Source organism: Petaurus breviceps, unplaced genomic scaffold, assembly GCF_028583685.1.
Source record: "Petaurus breviceps papuanus isolate PSGF00001 unplaced genomic scaffold, PetGlider_PUasm1.0 151, whole genome shotgun sequence".
In the NCBI taxonomy this organism is placed as follows: Eukaryota; Metazoa; Chordata; class Mammalia; order Diprotodontia; family Petauridae; genus Petaurus; species Petaurus breviceps.
The window spans coordinates 20,463,075-20,479,790 of NW_027185712.1; the positions used below are offsets into that span (position 1 = coordinate 20,463,075).

Here is a 16,716-nt window from a genome sequence, read left to right on the forward strand (position 1 = left end):
TCTATCTATCTATCTATCTATCTATCTATCTATCTATCTATCTATCTGTCTGTCTGTCTGTCTGTCTGTCTGTCTGTCTGTCTGTCTGTCTGTCTGTCTCTGTCTATCTATCTATCTATCTATCTATCTATCTATCTATCTATCATCTGTCTATCGATCTATCATTCATCCATCCATCTATCAATCCATCCACCTATCTATCTACCTACTTACCTACACAAACACACATATGTGTGTATGTGTGTCTACCAGGCAACTTTTTAAGACTAAAAGTTATAGATGAGTTACCAATCTGCTATGGTGGAATGAATTTTCATGCTTGAAGCCCCCTACATGGATAAAATCACATGTGTGCATGTATATATGTGATATAGATGTATGTGTATAAATATATGCATACACACAAATCTGCATGTATATATATACTAATGTGTATGCATACACACTACACATACAGATGTGTACCACATATATGTTATGTGTTGTATGTGTACACACACACACCCATATCTGTATAGAGCAACAGTTTAAATTGCCAAGCCCTTTCCTGTCCTCTAGTTTTACTAAGTAGCGCTTCAGGAAAGACAACTTGCACAGGCCAACACTGTCATCATGGGAATTGAAAGGAACAGAATTTTCTCAATCTAAGTCAAATAAGGGCCTGAACTCACAGAGTGGCAGCTTAGGGAGAATCAAGGGATTTCTAAGTGCAGACCTAAAATGTCAGAGGGATTCTCCCGCTAGCCAATGGGTGTCACTGGTTGGAATCTACACCCCCAAAGAACTAAAGATAGCTTTTAGGGCTATAACTTACAGAACACATGTTCCCTCCATGCATAGCCTGCCTCTGCCTATGTTATAGGATAACATAGCTGTTTATTTATGTGGAGAATCTTGCGCATTATTTTTCTATTTTGTTTAAGTGTTTTTCCTGTGAACTACTGTGTCCTCTAGATGGTCTAGTAAAAGAAACCCATCAATGGGGTCTTAGGATCAATAAGTTTGAATGTCTGCTGACCCATGAAATCCCTCAAACCTGGGGTCACTTCATTTTATGTGAGTCCTTGGGGGGAAAGGTGCCCTATGTGCTACATTTGTATAGACAGTTATATTTATTTTGCTTGTAACACCTAACAGTGGAAATAACAGTACTCTAGGGTTATATGTTGCTGTTTATAATGCTAACAAGATTATCAAGTGATTTATACAAGTTTGTTCTGTCAAAATGATATTTTGTAATACATCCCCCTGACATTTAGTAATACATTCCCCTGAACCAGCATTAACATGGGTTAATGGTACCTAGATGTTTGTGGAAGGCCTAAATATACTAATAGATTTTTTGGTTTAATACTAGTACTATTTTCTCTTTAAAGACTGTTACCATAACCTCTCCTTCCTCTGCTCTCCTAGACTCTAGACCACTTAATGTTTCTAACTCTTCTAAAAAAAATTTTCATATAGAGCCTCTTATTATAACTCCCTATCCATATGCCTTAAATATTCAACTAGATTATAAATCTGGTGTCATACGTCTTTGAATTTCCTACCTAACCTGGTCTCTTGTGTATAACTGGTATTCAACAAATATATTGTGATGAAATAAATAACACACATCATCTTGCTTCCTTTGTGAATCTTTAGCCCTAGAATAGATAAATCTTTGACATAAGCATTCTAGGTGGCACAAGATGAATTTATAAATGAATAAGGAACACACTCACAGATGCCTCACAGAGACGGTAGAAATCAACACTCAAGTAGGCTTTAATACCATCGATGGCTCCTGGAAGGGTGACCCCACGTAGTAGCAAGGCTGTGAGAACTATATACGGCATAGTGGCTGTAATCCACACCACCTGAAGGGAAAATCATGACAGTTATCCTCTCTCATTTTCATTCTTGGTATCACTTTAGTTTCTCTCCCTCTCCCTCTCTCTCTCTCTCTCTCTCTCTCTCTCTCTCTCTCTCTCTCTCTCTCTCTCTCCCCCCACATACACATATATCCACATACACACATACATACATACATAAACACACAATAGAGAGTATGAGAGAGTAAGTATAGTGTATACTATAGATACGTACACTCACAACTTGGCCCACTAAAAACAAGTAAGGCATCAAATTTTATGAACACAATATACCAAAATGTTTTAAAAGTGAAAAAAAGGTTTTTTTTAAACTTAATGACTATTAAGATGTACAACATATTTTAACTAAAAGAAAAAAATACAGGATTCAGCCACATTGAGACAATCGAATAAAAACAACCATACTCCCCTTTCAGGCTCTATTCCAGATTTGATACTGTCTGGGCCTGATTCAGAGACATGGTTAGTTGCTTTTGCTTAAACCATCAGGATTTTTTTTATTTTGGTAAAAGTTTTATAAATGATGTTCTTATAAATAACATGCTTAGTCTCAAGCAATTAATCTTTAGCATCTCAAGTTGCTCCCCCATGGTTAGAAATTTCTTCAAAGTCCAGTAAAACTACTAACTAAATCATTTCAATAGATATATGTACCTTCCAACAAAAACATGGGTTATGTTTTTGTTATTTTCATTTTCATTTCATTATTCATAAAATAACATGAATGCCAAAAACTATGTTTGACAAAATGTTTTGGTCAAAATCAGACAACAGATTTAATTAAATCATTCATCCCTAGCATATAAAATTGGAAGTATATGGTAATTTTTTAGCTCTGTCTTTAAAATGTTGATGAATTTTTTTTTTTTACTAGAGGAAGTATACAAGGTTACAGTGGGCGCAGCTAACAAAATCAGTTAGTAGGTCAACTAGCATTTAAGCTCCTATCATATGCCAGGAACTGTGCTAAGCACTAGTAATACAAAGAAAGACAAAGACAGTCCCTGCCCTCAAGGAGCTAACAGTCTAGGAGGGGAGACAACATGAAAATAGTTCATGTAAAAATAAAATGTATATAGGGTAGGAGAGAAAGTACTAATGTTAAGAGACACTGGGAGAGACTTAGAAACTTTATTATCATTAAAAGGTCTCCTACTGTCATCATTGTGAGGCTGGCATACTATACCCATTTGCAGATGGGGAAATTGAAGGGCAGATTATAAATAAAATAACTGAAAACATTTGATTCATAGACTAATAACTGACAGCATTTTTCCCTCCAAATATCTTGAAACCATTTTGAGTTTTGATAAAAATTCTTATCAGATATCTTCTTGCTTTAGATTTAAAGCACCTACATATATAGGGAAACATTATAACATAAAAATACATTGTCAATCCAGAATTCAGTTATACTGCAAACTTATCTATCCAGAATATGGTGAAAAGCTAGAAAATAGATTTTTTTGGCTCCAAGGTCAATGTTTGCTTGTGTTCTCTCTCATCACCAAATATCAGGATAATTTCCATAGCATGGAAATATGATTGATGCAGTCATCAATTAGGGACCTCTCTACTTTTTCTTTTGCATGTGAAGGATAGCCATTGGTTTGTCTCAAAGCATCTTTCATTCATTAAAGCCATTGATATTTATCAACAAATGAGGATCAGTTTTAATTTTTGTACTCAAATACCTGAACGGATCTGTGAACCTTCCAAGGAGGCAGACTATGAACCATCCATGCTTAGCTGTCCCATAAGACTTTTAATGTGTCTTTTCTTGAGTTCACCATAGAGGGGACACCCAATGTTTGGGGAGGGAGGAGGCATTCCTTCTTAACACTTTAAGGATGTGAGTGGGCACAAAGGCTGATCATTGGTTAGTTTTAGCTCTCACTACAAGACCTGCTTAGCCTCTTTTTTTTATCAGATATTTCTTTGATACTTTTAATTTGGTTCATCTTAGTTGCTTTTTCAAGTTTTGCAAAGTCTGTTTACACCTGCCACGTATCTCTGCATTGCCCTAGGTAATATTCATTTTGAATTCTTTGGAGATTATAGCATTTCATGACTCGGTAATACAACGTCATCATCGGTATAATGTTTGTACTAAAAAGTCTTTCTAATGTGAAAATGTGTTCAAGACAAATGTAGAAGTAGAGCCTATATCAGATTACATCTTGGGGAGGGGAGAGGGGAAGGAGGTAGAATAAGGTAGAATACCTAAAACTGAAAATCTTATGGAAGTGAATGTTGAAAACTAAAAATAAATTATAAAAAAAAGATTGGTCGTTATTTCAAGAAGTTTGGGGTTATTAAAGGAGGTTCATAATTTCCCAAAGTAATCTAGTCTGCTCTCCTCTTCCTGTTTAATTCTAGACCCCAGACATAATCCATCTGTAGTGTTTGTCCAAGATATATATGCTAATGGACAAGCCATACAGGTTGTCCATCACAGAACTTCATAACCTAGACAACAGATATTCTTTTTTTATTATTATTTTTGGAGGGCAATTGGGGTTAAGTAACTTGCCCAAGGTTACGTGGCTAGTTTTATTTTTTGTGTGGGTGTTAAGTATCTGAGGCCGGAACCGAACTCGGGTCCTTCTGACTCTGGGGCTGGTGCTTTACTCACTGCACCATCTAGCCGCCCAAAAGGTATTCTTTAATCACTTGATATTTTCTCCAAGGACAGGTAAAATTCTTTCATTCATTTCTATAGGTATGTTTACATTACACCTGTCTTTCATTTCAGAGTATAGGTGTTGATTCAGACAGCCTTTCTTATACTGACATTTGTAATGAAGACATAGAGTCCCACTTACGCTAAATAATCTTTTTTTTTTTGGAGGGGGAAGGCAGGGCAGTTGGGGTTAAGTGACTTGCCCAAGGTTACATGGTTGGTAAGTGTGATCAAGTGTCTGATGCCAGATTTGAACTCAGGTCCTCCTGACTCCAGGGCCAGTGCTCTATTCACTGCACCACCTAACCACTCTAATAATCATCTTTCAAAAAAGAAAATCATACTGAATCCTGGCTCTGACTATTACTATCTTATTACTATCAAAAATTTCTTGAGCTTGTGTGCATCTCTGATTCCATAATGTCTTGCTGTTGACGAGCCTTACCTTCCCAGATGTCTTCACTCCTTTCCATAAGCTGAAATAAAGCAGCACAATTACAATAACCAAGCAGCAGGTTAGCTGCCACCGAGGAAGGCCCAAATCATCAATTCCTTTGCTCTGGTGAAGATGCAACACTCCTCGTCTGAAAAATTGGGAGGAGAAAGATTACACACAATTCCATTATTTCTACATCTGCAAAGTTAAGGCTCTGGAGTCAGATGACTTGGGGTTTTATCTCAGCTTGGGTACTTAATGGCTGCATGAAATTTCAACAAGTCACAACCTCTCTGGTGCCCATTTTCCTCATTCACAGTGAGCCTGGTGGGCCCCAAAGATGAGATACAAGAAGGCATTTCCCTCATACTTTCACCTTCTTTGCAGAACTGGGAGACGGTGTATGGGAAGTGGAATGTTTCATACAAGGTTTGACTTTTTTCTATGTTTGTTAGTTTTACTAAAGTTTTTCCCTTTCTTTTTTATACTTTGTTTTAACAGAAAGTTCTCAGAGAGGAGAAGGGATCTATTAGGAAGTGTGGATTGTCTTGCTATAACTAAAAGGATTGCTATATGGATATTTTCATACATAAGAGATTTTCCCCATCTCTTTGAGACATATGCCTAGTAGTGGAATTGCTGGGCCAATGAGTAGTCACAGTTTAGTGATTAGGAGGGTGTAGTTCTAAACAACCTTCCAGAATAGTTGAACCAATCCTCACTTCTCTTTCAACTATATCACAGTTGATATAATGAGATACAGTAAAGACCTGATATATAATGGCTAGTCATTTAGTGTTAGTTCAATCCAGAACTCATAAAAGGGTCCCCGGATAGATTAGTTTACTGTGTGAGTAGCACAGGGATACTGTGATTTCTAAGATTATATCTCTAAAGCACCTACAAGGTTTGGGGGAAATAAGTATTAATGATAGATAGACATGCACACACATATATACACATGTATGTATATATATATATATATATACATAAATATATGTAAATATATACACACAATCTATAAATAGAAACAAAAATAAATATATACATGCAACATATATAAATATATGTATATAAAAGTATATAGTATATAGTACACAAATCAATATAGTATATTATATATATAGTATAAATATATAGTACACAATTGCTATCATTATACATTATAGGAGTGCTATATACATTTTGCTTCCCCTGCTTGGATATCTGCAGTTGAGAACCTTGGCAAATATTGAGAATTCTCAAGTTTCTTCTCTTCTTTACCCTCTCCTCAGCAGTTATGTGTATATTTACTTCCATAGTGACACAAATACAAAGAGCATGTGTTGGCTTAGATAAAGGCCAGTGTGCAAAGGAGGCTCAGAGAGGGCTCTACCATTTGCTACCTGTATAACCTTGGACAAGATATTTAATCTTTCAGGGCTGCTAAGGCAGCTAAGTGGTGCCTTGAATAAAGCACAAGGTCTGGAGTAAAAAAGATCCAAGTTCAAATCCAGTCTTGGATTCCTACTAGCTGTGTGACCCTGAGCAAGTCACTTAACTCCTATTTGCCTCAGTTTTCTCATCTGTAAAATGAAATAGAGAAGATAATGGCAAACTACTATAGTATCTTCACCAAGAAAACCCCATTGTCCACAAGGTCACGAGGAGTTGGACACAATTGAACAGGTGTATATATGAGCACCTTGATGGCAAAATATGCATCTTAATTTTATCTCTATAGCCTCAGTGTCATGGGAAGCTAGATGGTGCAACAGATAGATCACTGGAGGACACAGTGGAGAAAGGAATGACAAATGACTCCAGATTCTTTGCCAAGAAAACCCTATGGCCAAGTCTATAGGCTCACAGAGAGTCAGACATGACTGAACAACAAATGGCACCAGGGATGCAAAGACAAAAGTAAAATAGTGTTTGCCTTCATGAAGCTTAGATTTTCTTGTGGAAAAAATGGTTTTTTACATGCAACTGGGAAATAAGATATACAGGCATGGGGTGATAGACATTCATCTTGCCCTACTAGAAAGTTAGTGGGATGGGGGAGGATATGAGAGAGCAGATTGGGGGAAGGGGTATTCAGTAGGCTCGCTATCTTGGGGAGGGGAGAAGGGGAGAGACGGGGAGAAAATTTGTAACTCAAAATCTTGTGGAAATAAATGTTGAAAACTAAAAATAAATTTTAAAAAATTACAAAAAAAGATTTTCTTATGGAAGAGGGCACTCGAAGCCTGGGGGAGTCCGAAAAGGTTTTATGAAAAAGGCGGCACTTTTACGAACTGAAGGTGATCTGAGATTCTATCTGGTTGCTTCTTACTAAGAGTGACACTGACTCAGAGATAGTTGTGAACAGTAATCCCCATTTCTCTTTTGATTCCTCTGCTCTGTTTTGCATATCTTTACCTTGTTTAGGTCCACTAAAGGGAAGATTTGCTTAAGAAAATACCTGATGAGTTTTTGACTTCTCCACTGAAACTTGTTCAATGATTATGCAGACTCTTCAATTGCATAAGTAATTATAAATAAAAAGATCAGTCTTGATAATCACCATATTGCCATTGCCATGGGATAGATGGGCACCATAGTGACTTTTGTACAAACATACATGTGAGGCATACAATTGAACTACATAACAAGTAGCCATTCACCTATTTGCAAAGGGAGTACTAAAAAACATGATTTTCCCTCACTTCCTTTTCTGGGTATGTCTTGGAGTGAGGGGGAGCTGAGTGGTTAGAAGGAAAATTGTTGGCTGGTATATCTGTAAGTTTTTTGTAGAGCTGATTAAGCAGTATACCAAATATTGTAGCCAATGGTTATACAGGAACACAACAGAGATGTTTCATGTTTTTCTGGAGTTGTTAACAGCGTAGCTTCCTTTGTTTAATATAGTGATATCTCTCTGGGTATCACAGAAATGACAAATAACTTATGGGAATTTTAAAAATCAGAGCAAATGAGTTTTCTTTTTTTTTTTTTAAATTTTTGAGTTTTATAATGATCCTTGAGTGAATGAGGCATATTCCAGGGAAAGGTGTTGTAACCCCAAGGTTAGGAAACACTGTTATATGTATGTTTGCTTCTACTGTGGTAATCACAGCTCTATATCCCTTTAACTGTACAGTGATAACCATATAAATTAAAAGGTTCACAGGGGTGGGGAACCTGTGGCCTCAAGATCACATGCGGCCTTCTAGGTCCTTGGGTGCGGCTTTTTGACTGAATTCAAGTTTTACAGAACAAATCCTTTTATTAAGGGGATTTGTTCTGTGAAGTTTGAATTCAGTCAAAGGGCCTCACTTGAAGACCTAAAAGGTTACATGTGGTCTCAAGGCTGCAGGTTCCCTACACCTGGTCCAGGACATAAAGGAAATCAAATCAGTCTGTAGATCTTTACAAAATCTAGTTGACTTGAAAGAAATTTAATAAAAATAACCTTTTAGGTCTTTTGATTAGATTTTCATGTGAATTCATGTGAACATGGGGGACTTTATGGTAGAAATAAGCCACTGTTCTGTTAACATACACTATTGTTTGAGAATGTCCTATATAAAGGATCAGGGTAAAGATTACTTCAATATCACTAAATTAATGTTAGTTAATGAGTATTTAGCATACATTCACTATGTTACAGGCAGAGAGCTAAACTTTAGGGATACAAATAAAGTTAAAAACATGACTTTTCCACTCTAAAAGAGTTCTAATGGGAGAGATAACATTCAAATAACTATGTGTAGATAAGAGCTATACAGTGTAAATGGAAGGTAATCCTAGAATAAAAGCATTAGCAGTTGGGGGAGGGAAAAGAGAAAAACAGACTGCTTTCTGCAGTTAAATGTGATTTGAAGGAAGTCAGGGAAGCCAGGAGGCAAAGGTGAGAAGGGACAGAATTCCAACCAATGCAAAAACAGGTAGTCAGGAGATGGAGCATAGTGTCAGAGATAATAGAGTACATGGTGAAGAGTAAGTGTATAATAAGATTGGGAAACTTCAGAAGCAGCCAGGTTGGGAAGGGCTTCTAATACCAAACAGAGGATTTTATATATGATTCTGGAAGTAATAGGGAGCCACTGAAGTTATTGAGTAGGGGTGTGTGACATGATCAGACTTGCACTTTAATAAAATCATTTTGGCAGATGAGTGGAGGATAGACTTGAGTGAGGAGAGACCTTAGGCCAGGAGACTAACCAGAATACCATTACAATAATCCAGGGCCAACACAGAAAAGGCCACTGAGATGCCTGACCTCTATTCCTTCATATAAATGCTTATTCTTTTTCCTTTCATTCCCTTCCCCCCCCACCCCCCCATGATCAGGTATTGTTTGAACAAACTGACAATGTGAGAATAAAATCAGTCCTCTACGGATAGAAATGTACATATTATTTACCATCCTCCCTCTTCCACAGCCCAATATAGGCAAGATAGCCATATGTTAGTGCCCTGATCTAATGAAAATCTGCAAAGCAATCATCTGAAAAAGAGGAAGCAACTGAAGGGTAAAGAAAGTACTTCATTAATATCCAGTGATCCTCCATCTCCCCACCCTGCTCCTGCCCCCCATCTCACCTTAGAAAAGATGCAGCCCTGAGTGAGATCTTTGAGAGATTAATTCTCTTGGTTTGCCCAGTGAATTGATTGGATTTTTTCAGTCTTATCCCCTCTTTTCCCCCTACTTTTATGCACTATTTGATACTATTGACACCACCTTCTTGATAATGAGTCCTCCTTGGTTTATGACACACTGTTCTCTTCTGATTCTCTCCTTCCTATCTAACAGCTCCTTACTTTCCTTTACTGGTTTATTTTTCTCTTCTGAGCCCCAGTGTGGGTGTCCCTCAAAACAGTCTTTAAATCTGCTCTCTTCTCTCTCTACACTCTCTTCTTTGGTGGTCTCAAACTTAATATGCTACAAACTGTCATCATTTTTCTCCTCCTTCCCCCAGAAAGTCTTCCCCTTCTTCCAACTTCCCAATTTCTTTCAAAGTCTTTTTCAGTCTTAAGGCAATATGAAAACATGAGTTATTAATTCCATCAACGTTCTCCTAGTCTCTTAGGCTCTGTAGAAATAGGAGTTGTTATTTCTACCACCTGCTTACGCAGGCTGGAAACCTCAGTGGTCTGTCACTCTTCCCTCCCCTCTCTCACCTCACCAGCTTTCACCCAATGCCTCCAGGAAGCTCAGAGGGAAGATCTTTTGCTTTTCCCTTCCAATCTTTTCCTCCCCAATATCACAGCTCTCCAGTTTCTCCTGCTACAGCTCTGAACTTTATCCATCTCACCACAGGAACCTTCTCTCACCCCAGAAGTTCATTTTGCTCCTCTTCATTCTCAGACTTCTCACAATTAACGAAAACTCTGCTGTGGGGCCCCTTCCTGGGTTTGGGGGAGCCCCTTCTAGAACCTCCATTTAAAGGAAATTGTCCAGGTCAGCCATTTATCCATTCCTCCCCAGGTTCTACTCCGGTCTTTTCAAACTTTTTTCTACTATGCTCCTATGCAGGCACCTTCTCTTCCCAACTTCCTTTTGAGCTTTCTTTTATGCATTGTATTTCCATTAGAATGTAACCTCCTTGAGGGCAGGGATTATCTTTCTTATATTTGTATAGAACTAGAGACCAATATTTAGTCAATAGTCTCAACTAGCCCTCTAGGTCAGCAAACAAAGGGCAGAATGGAGAGATTTGAGTTTTGTTTGCTTCCTTTTCACCTACCTATAATCTGGAGTGAAGAACTAATGGACCATGGCCAATAGGTAAGAAATAGGAAGACTAATTATCTTCCACCTCTGGAGGGCATGTGTTCATCATGTATCATATAGCATACACTGACATGTACACATAGCATAAAATGTATGTACAAATGGTATTTGAGAAATCATAATATGTACATACAATATATCATGCATCATCAGTATTTTCTACCACTGCAAGGGGAGTTATCCTAGGATGGAAGGGAAATTTCTAAAGACATAGAAGTAAATAATTCCAACAAGAAGGAAAAATGAAAGTTTTCTGAAGAAACCAATGTGTATACTCAAGAGAATTTTTCAATCAACTTAAATTTGAAAAAGTAATGTACAGACTGTATGGGGGGGTGGAGCCAAGATGGGAATAGAAGCAGGAAATTCTGTGACTTCCCCCCACAACCACCTCAAAGATCTATAAAACTTAACTCTAAACAAATCTTAGAGCTACAGAACCCACAAAATGACAGAGGGAAACAAATCTCCCACTGAAGGGAACCTGAAAGGCTGACAGGAAGGGTTCATCAAAGCCTGCTGGGAGCCAAGCTCAGTCCTGTGTGAGATGAGTGGTTTTGGCCCCAGAGCAGCCCCAACCAGTGGAGGCCTGAGCAGACTTCAGGAGGGTGAATCACTAGCAGCTATGGTGGTTTCCAGACTTTCCAACCCATAAACACCAAAAAGAAAGTAAAAGGTCAGTACTGAACTCTGTTGGAAAGGAAGGGCATGGTCTAGCCCCTGCCCCCGTGGCAAGAGGTGGCATAGGCATGGCGTCTGCTGCTGCAGTGTTTGCCATGTGGCTGCCTCAGGAGTTCCTGGCCTACAGATTGTAGGGGGACCAAGTGACCTTTCAGAGGGTAATCGCTCTTGCTTTGACCTGCTTGGATCTGGACCACATTCTTGGGCAGTGGTCCTGGGGTGAGAAATGCCAATTTGCCAATGTGGTGTCTGTACAGAGCGTGTCCTCCTCAGACCTCTGACAACATTTGTGAAAATCCCAGCAATTTGGGACAAAGTTCTCCTCTCTGGAAGCAGAGTTCTACCATAGCAAAGAGCTCAAATGTCAAGTAATTGACTAGCAATATGAACAAGCAGAGGAAGCATAAACAGACCATAGAATCCTTTTGGGGGAACAAAGAGGATCAAAGCATGAAATGGGAGGAAGACGATGAAGTCAGAACTCCTGCATCAAAAGCTTCCAAGAAAAATATGATCTGGTTACAGGCCTTGGAAGAGCTCAAGAAGGATTTTGAAAATCAAGTAAAAGAAGCGGAAGAAAAACTGGTAAGAGAAATGAGAATGATGCAAGAAAATCATGAAATGAGAGTCAACAACCTGACTGAAGAAAATAACACCTTAAAAAATAGACTAACTCAAATGGCAAAAAAGGCCCAAAAAGCCAATGATGTGAAGAATGCCTTAAAAAGCCAAATTTTCCAGATAGAAAAGGCATTTCAAAAACTCACTGAAGAGAATAATTCCTTCAAAATTAGATTGGAGCAAATGGAAGCTAATGACTTTATGAGAAATCAAGATACTATAAAATATAGTATGAAATGAAAATATAGAAGACAATGTGAAATATCTCATTGGAAAAACCACTGACCTGCAAAATAGATCCAGGGAGATAATTTAAAAATTATTGGACTACCTGAAAGCCATGATAGAAAAAAAAAGAACCTAGAAATCATCCTTCAAGAAATTCTCAAGGAAAATTACCCTGATATTTTAGAACCAGAGTGCAAAATAGAAATTGAAAGAATTCACCGATCACCTCTTGAAAAAGATCCCAAAAAGAAAACTCCTAGGAACATTATAGCCAAATTCTAGAGTTCCCAGGTCAAGAAGAAAATATTATAAGCAGCCAGGAAGAAACAATTTGAGTATTGTGGAAACGCAAACAGAATAACACAAGATCTAGCAGCTTCTTCATTAAGAGAGGAAAGGGCTTGGAATATGACATTCTAAAAATCAAAGGAGCTAGGATTAAAACCAAAAATCACCTATCTGGCAAAACTGAGTATAATGTTTCAGGGGAAAATATGGTCATTCAATGAAATAGAGGACTTTCAAGCATTCTTGATTAAAAAACCAGAGTTGAATAGAAAATTTGACTTTCAAATACAAGAAGCAAAAGAAGCATGAGAAGGCAAACAGGGAAAAGAAATCATAAGGAACTTATTAAAATTAAATTATTTATATTTCTACATGGTAAAACAATGATTGTAACTCATGAGACTTTTCTAAGTATGAGGATAGTTGAAGGGAATATATATGTATATATGTATACATACATATATATTTATATAGGAGGGTATATGTGTATATAAATACCTATGTGAGTGTATATATATATGTGTACATGTATACATAGACAGAGGGCATAGGATCAGTTGAATAGGAAGGAATTATCTAAAAATAAAATTAAGAGGTGAGAGAGGAATATAATAAGAGGAGATAGGGAGAGATAGAATAGGGTAAATTGACTCTTGTAAAAAAGGCAAGAGAAAACTGTTAACAATGGAGGGGAGGAACAGAAAGGCAAAAGGGAATGGGTCAACCTTACTCTCATTGAATTTGGCTTAAGGAGGGAATAACATACAGACTAAATTGTGTCTTACCCTACAGGAAAGTAGGGGGAAAGGGGTAAGAGAGGGTATGATAGAAGGGAGGGCAGATTGGGGGGGGGGGGGGGGGGGTACTTAGAAGCACACACTTTTGAAAAGGGACAGGGTCAAAACAGAAAATATAATAAGTGGGGGGTGGGATAGGATGGAGGGAAATATAGTCATTCTTTCACAATATGTCTACTATGGAAATGTTTTGTGTTAACTACACATGCATAACCTATATTGAATCACTTTTCCTCCCAGTAGGGGTGGGTGACAAGGGAAGAAGGGAAAGAATCTTGAAATCAAAGTTTTAAAATCAAATGTTAAAAAAAAATTATGTATATATATTTTTACATGCAACTGGAAAATAAGATATACAGACACTGGGTTGCAGAAATCCATCATGCCCTAAAGTCAGAGGGGGCATGGGGGAGGATATAAGAGAGAGCAGAATGGGGGAAGGGGTATTCAGTAGGATTCACTATTTTGGTAGGGGTAGGGAAAAGATGGGGAGAAAATTTGTAACTCAAAATCTTGTGGAAATGAATGTTGAAACCTAAAAATAAACAATTTAAACAATTAAAAAAAGTAATGTACAAAAATGGAAACAAAGTCAGGTAACAAAAGGAGAAATATAAGAGTATTGCTCAGTCTTGTGAAAATAGCAGCAAGAGAGTTAAAGCTCAGAATGATATATGAAGGGTTAACTTCCCTTCCCAAAACATAAGTGTTTTTTTTTTAAGGTTTATTGAGAGGAGGATCAAAGAAGTGATATGAACTTTGATTTGGGGTATCTGGGATAACTTCCAACAGAGAGAAGGCAAAGTTGCTAAATTACTTTGCTTCTGTTTTCTCTATCAAGGAGAATGACCTTTGCACTGGAAATGACTGAATACAAATCTCTAACAGGGAGCTGACGTTCATGATAAGTAAGGAGACAGCAAGAGACCACTCTGATGCCCTTGACAAATTCATATCACCTAAATCAGATAGGTTATGTCTTAAAAAAACAAACTGGCAAATGTGATTGCTAAACCATTGTCAGTGATATTTTAAATTCTGTGGAAAACAGAAGAGGGACTAAAAACTAGGAAAATGACCTGGTTTTCAAGAAGTGAAGAGATTAATCTGAAAACTATAGAATTCTGATTTTGGCCTGGCTTCCTAGGAAAACTCTAGCATGGATGGTTAAAGGGATGGTTAGTGAAAGGATAGTTTTGAAAGGATAGCTATGCTTACAAAAAGGGACCATGAGCTCATCGAGAACAATCCATTCCAGATTAAACTCATTTCTTTTTTCCTTTTTTTTTTTTAAGGGTTGTTGAATTGGTAGATGAAGGGAATGCTGTGGACTAGTTCATTTAGATTCTGGCAAATCATTTCATAAAATATTTCATGCTCTTCTTGTAGAGAAGATGGAGAGATGTGGCCTAGATAACACATGTAGAAGGACACAAAATTGGTTGAAGAGCAACACTCAAAGAGCAGCTTTTTAAAAATTATTTTTTAAAATTATCAAGTATTTATTTTTCTCCTCACCTTCCATCTCCCCTCCACCATCTTCATTGGGGAAAAAAAGAGAAAAAACAAAAACTTTTCAATGAATAAGAATAGTCAAGCATAAACATTCCCATATTGGTCATGTCCCAAAATGTACCTGCATATTAGTTCATCATTGTTCTATATCATTAGTCCTCTGGAATCATGGTTGATCATTATGTTGATCAGAGTAGTTGTGAATGATTCAGTGTCAATGTGGAAAGAAATCTTCAGTCAGGGGCTACAGGAATATGTGCTTGGCCCTGTTCTACTTAACATTTTGATCAATGACTTGGATATGTTTTGATAATATTCACAAATCATGCAAATCTGAGAGGGATAGTTAACATACTGTAAGATGTGTACAATCTGAAAAGATCTTGACAACCTGTAGCATTGAACTCCATCTAATGAAAGGAAATTCAATATAGATAGATAAATGTAAAGCCTTACATTAAACTCCCCTTCCCCCAAAACCCTCCAACTCCTTAACTTAGGCAGGTACAAAATCAGTTTGCCTGAAAAAGTTCTAAAAGTGTTAGTTGTCTGTAAACCCAATTATCAGTTAGTAGTATGATAAGGCAGTAAAAAAAAGAAGAAATCAAGCAAAAAGGAAGGAAGGAAGGAAGAAAAAAAGAAAGTGGGGCAGCTAGGTGGCACAGCGAATAGAGCACTGGCCCTGGAATCAGGAGGACCTGAGCTCAAATCTGACCTCAGACATTTGACTTACCCTGCTAGCTGAGTGACCTTGGGCAAGTCACTTAACCCCAATTGCTTTGCTTTTCTCCCTCCAAAAAAAAAATTCTTTTTAAAAAAAGGAAGGAACCAATGTCATCTTGGATTTTATTTTTAAAAGGTCTAAGTTCTAGGAATAAAGAAGTCATGGTTCCCCTGTGTGCTGCCCTAGACAGGCTACATTTGTTGCTGTTTTAGCTTGAATAAGTTTCACTATACTTTTCTATAACTAGTGTTGACCTCTAGAAAAGGTTTGGTTAAAGGAGACAAATAGTAATATAAAAATTACAATATTTATTCATTATTCCCTTATGGCTAGCATTACTTGTACAAGGAGCCACGAACTAAGTCCTGACTGAAGAAGAGATGAATCAAAAGACTTTTTATACATTTTAGAACTATTCTGATTCAGGATGACCATGTCACAAAACTTTATGACTTCCATTTGTTACAGAAATAATTTCCTTGGTTGACAACAAATGGAGCAGGGTCTGTTTATATTTTATGGTCTCAGGGTGTATGTTTTTCTGTCATGAGAAGTAAGTCCCAAGATAAGGGGAATCTCACCTCTTGTCTTTGAGGTTGCTGACAAAGGGAAAGGCATTTTAAAATCAATCAAAGCAGTTTGTTTGATTAATTCAGACTTTGGCCAAAATATGATATTTAATGATTATCACTAGTCAACAGCTGAGAGGTCACCCTGGCGTTAAAGAGGTATGGAGCTCAGTTTTGTCCCTTGGCTCCCTATTGTGAAATTTGGAATGAAAGTATTGTCAGATGACTTTGTACTATTTTATGCAAAGTTGACTTGATAAATAAAAAGATAATTTTCTTTACCAAGGCTCTATTTAGCAATCAGCCTCAACCCCAAAATTGGGACATGTGTCACCTTTGGTTCCATTATATATGGGGATACTGCACCTACTTTACTTACATAGGGAGACTTTATCTTTATTCCTTAAACCCCTCCCCTCCTTACTTATCCTGTAAATTACTATAGAAAAATGAAACAAATAAATATTTAAGGTTTTTCAAAACAGAATGGTGCCTTTGTCAGAGCCTGTCTGGGTTGCTAGTTCTGACAGTGAGAGTGGAAG

General features: G+C 37.4%; 1 protein-coding gene across 1 annotated transcript in view; it reads right to left on the reverse strand.

Annotated features, from left to right (window-relative positions):
• Positions 1 to 16,716, reverse strand: part of SLC6A3 (solute carrier family 6 member 3) — a 105,538-nt gene that overhangs the window by 60,883 nt on the left and 27,939 nt on the right. Inside the window, exons 5-6 of the mRNA XM_069076467.1 lie at positions 5,003 to 5,141; positions 1,725 to 1,859 (exon numbers count right to left, since the gene is read on the reverse strand). Coding sequence (XP_068932568.1) covers positions 1,725 to 1,859; positions 5,003 to 5,141 — 274 coding nt within the window. The remainder of the gene's footprint in view (positions 1 to 1,724; positions 1,860 to 5,002; positions 5,142 to 16,716) is intronic.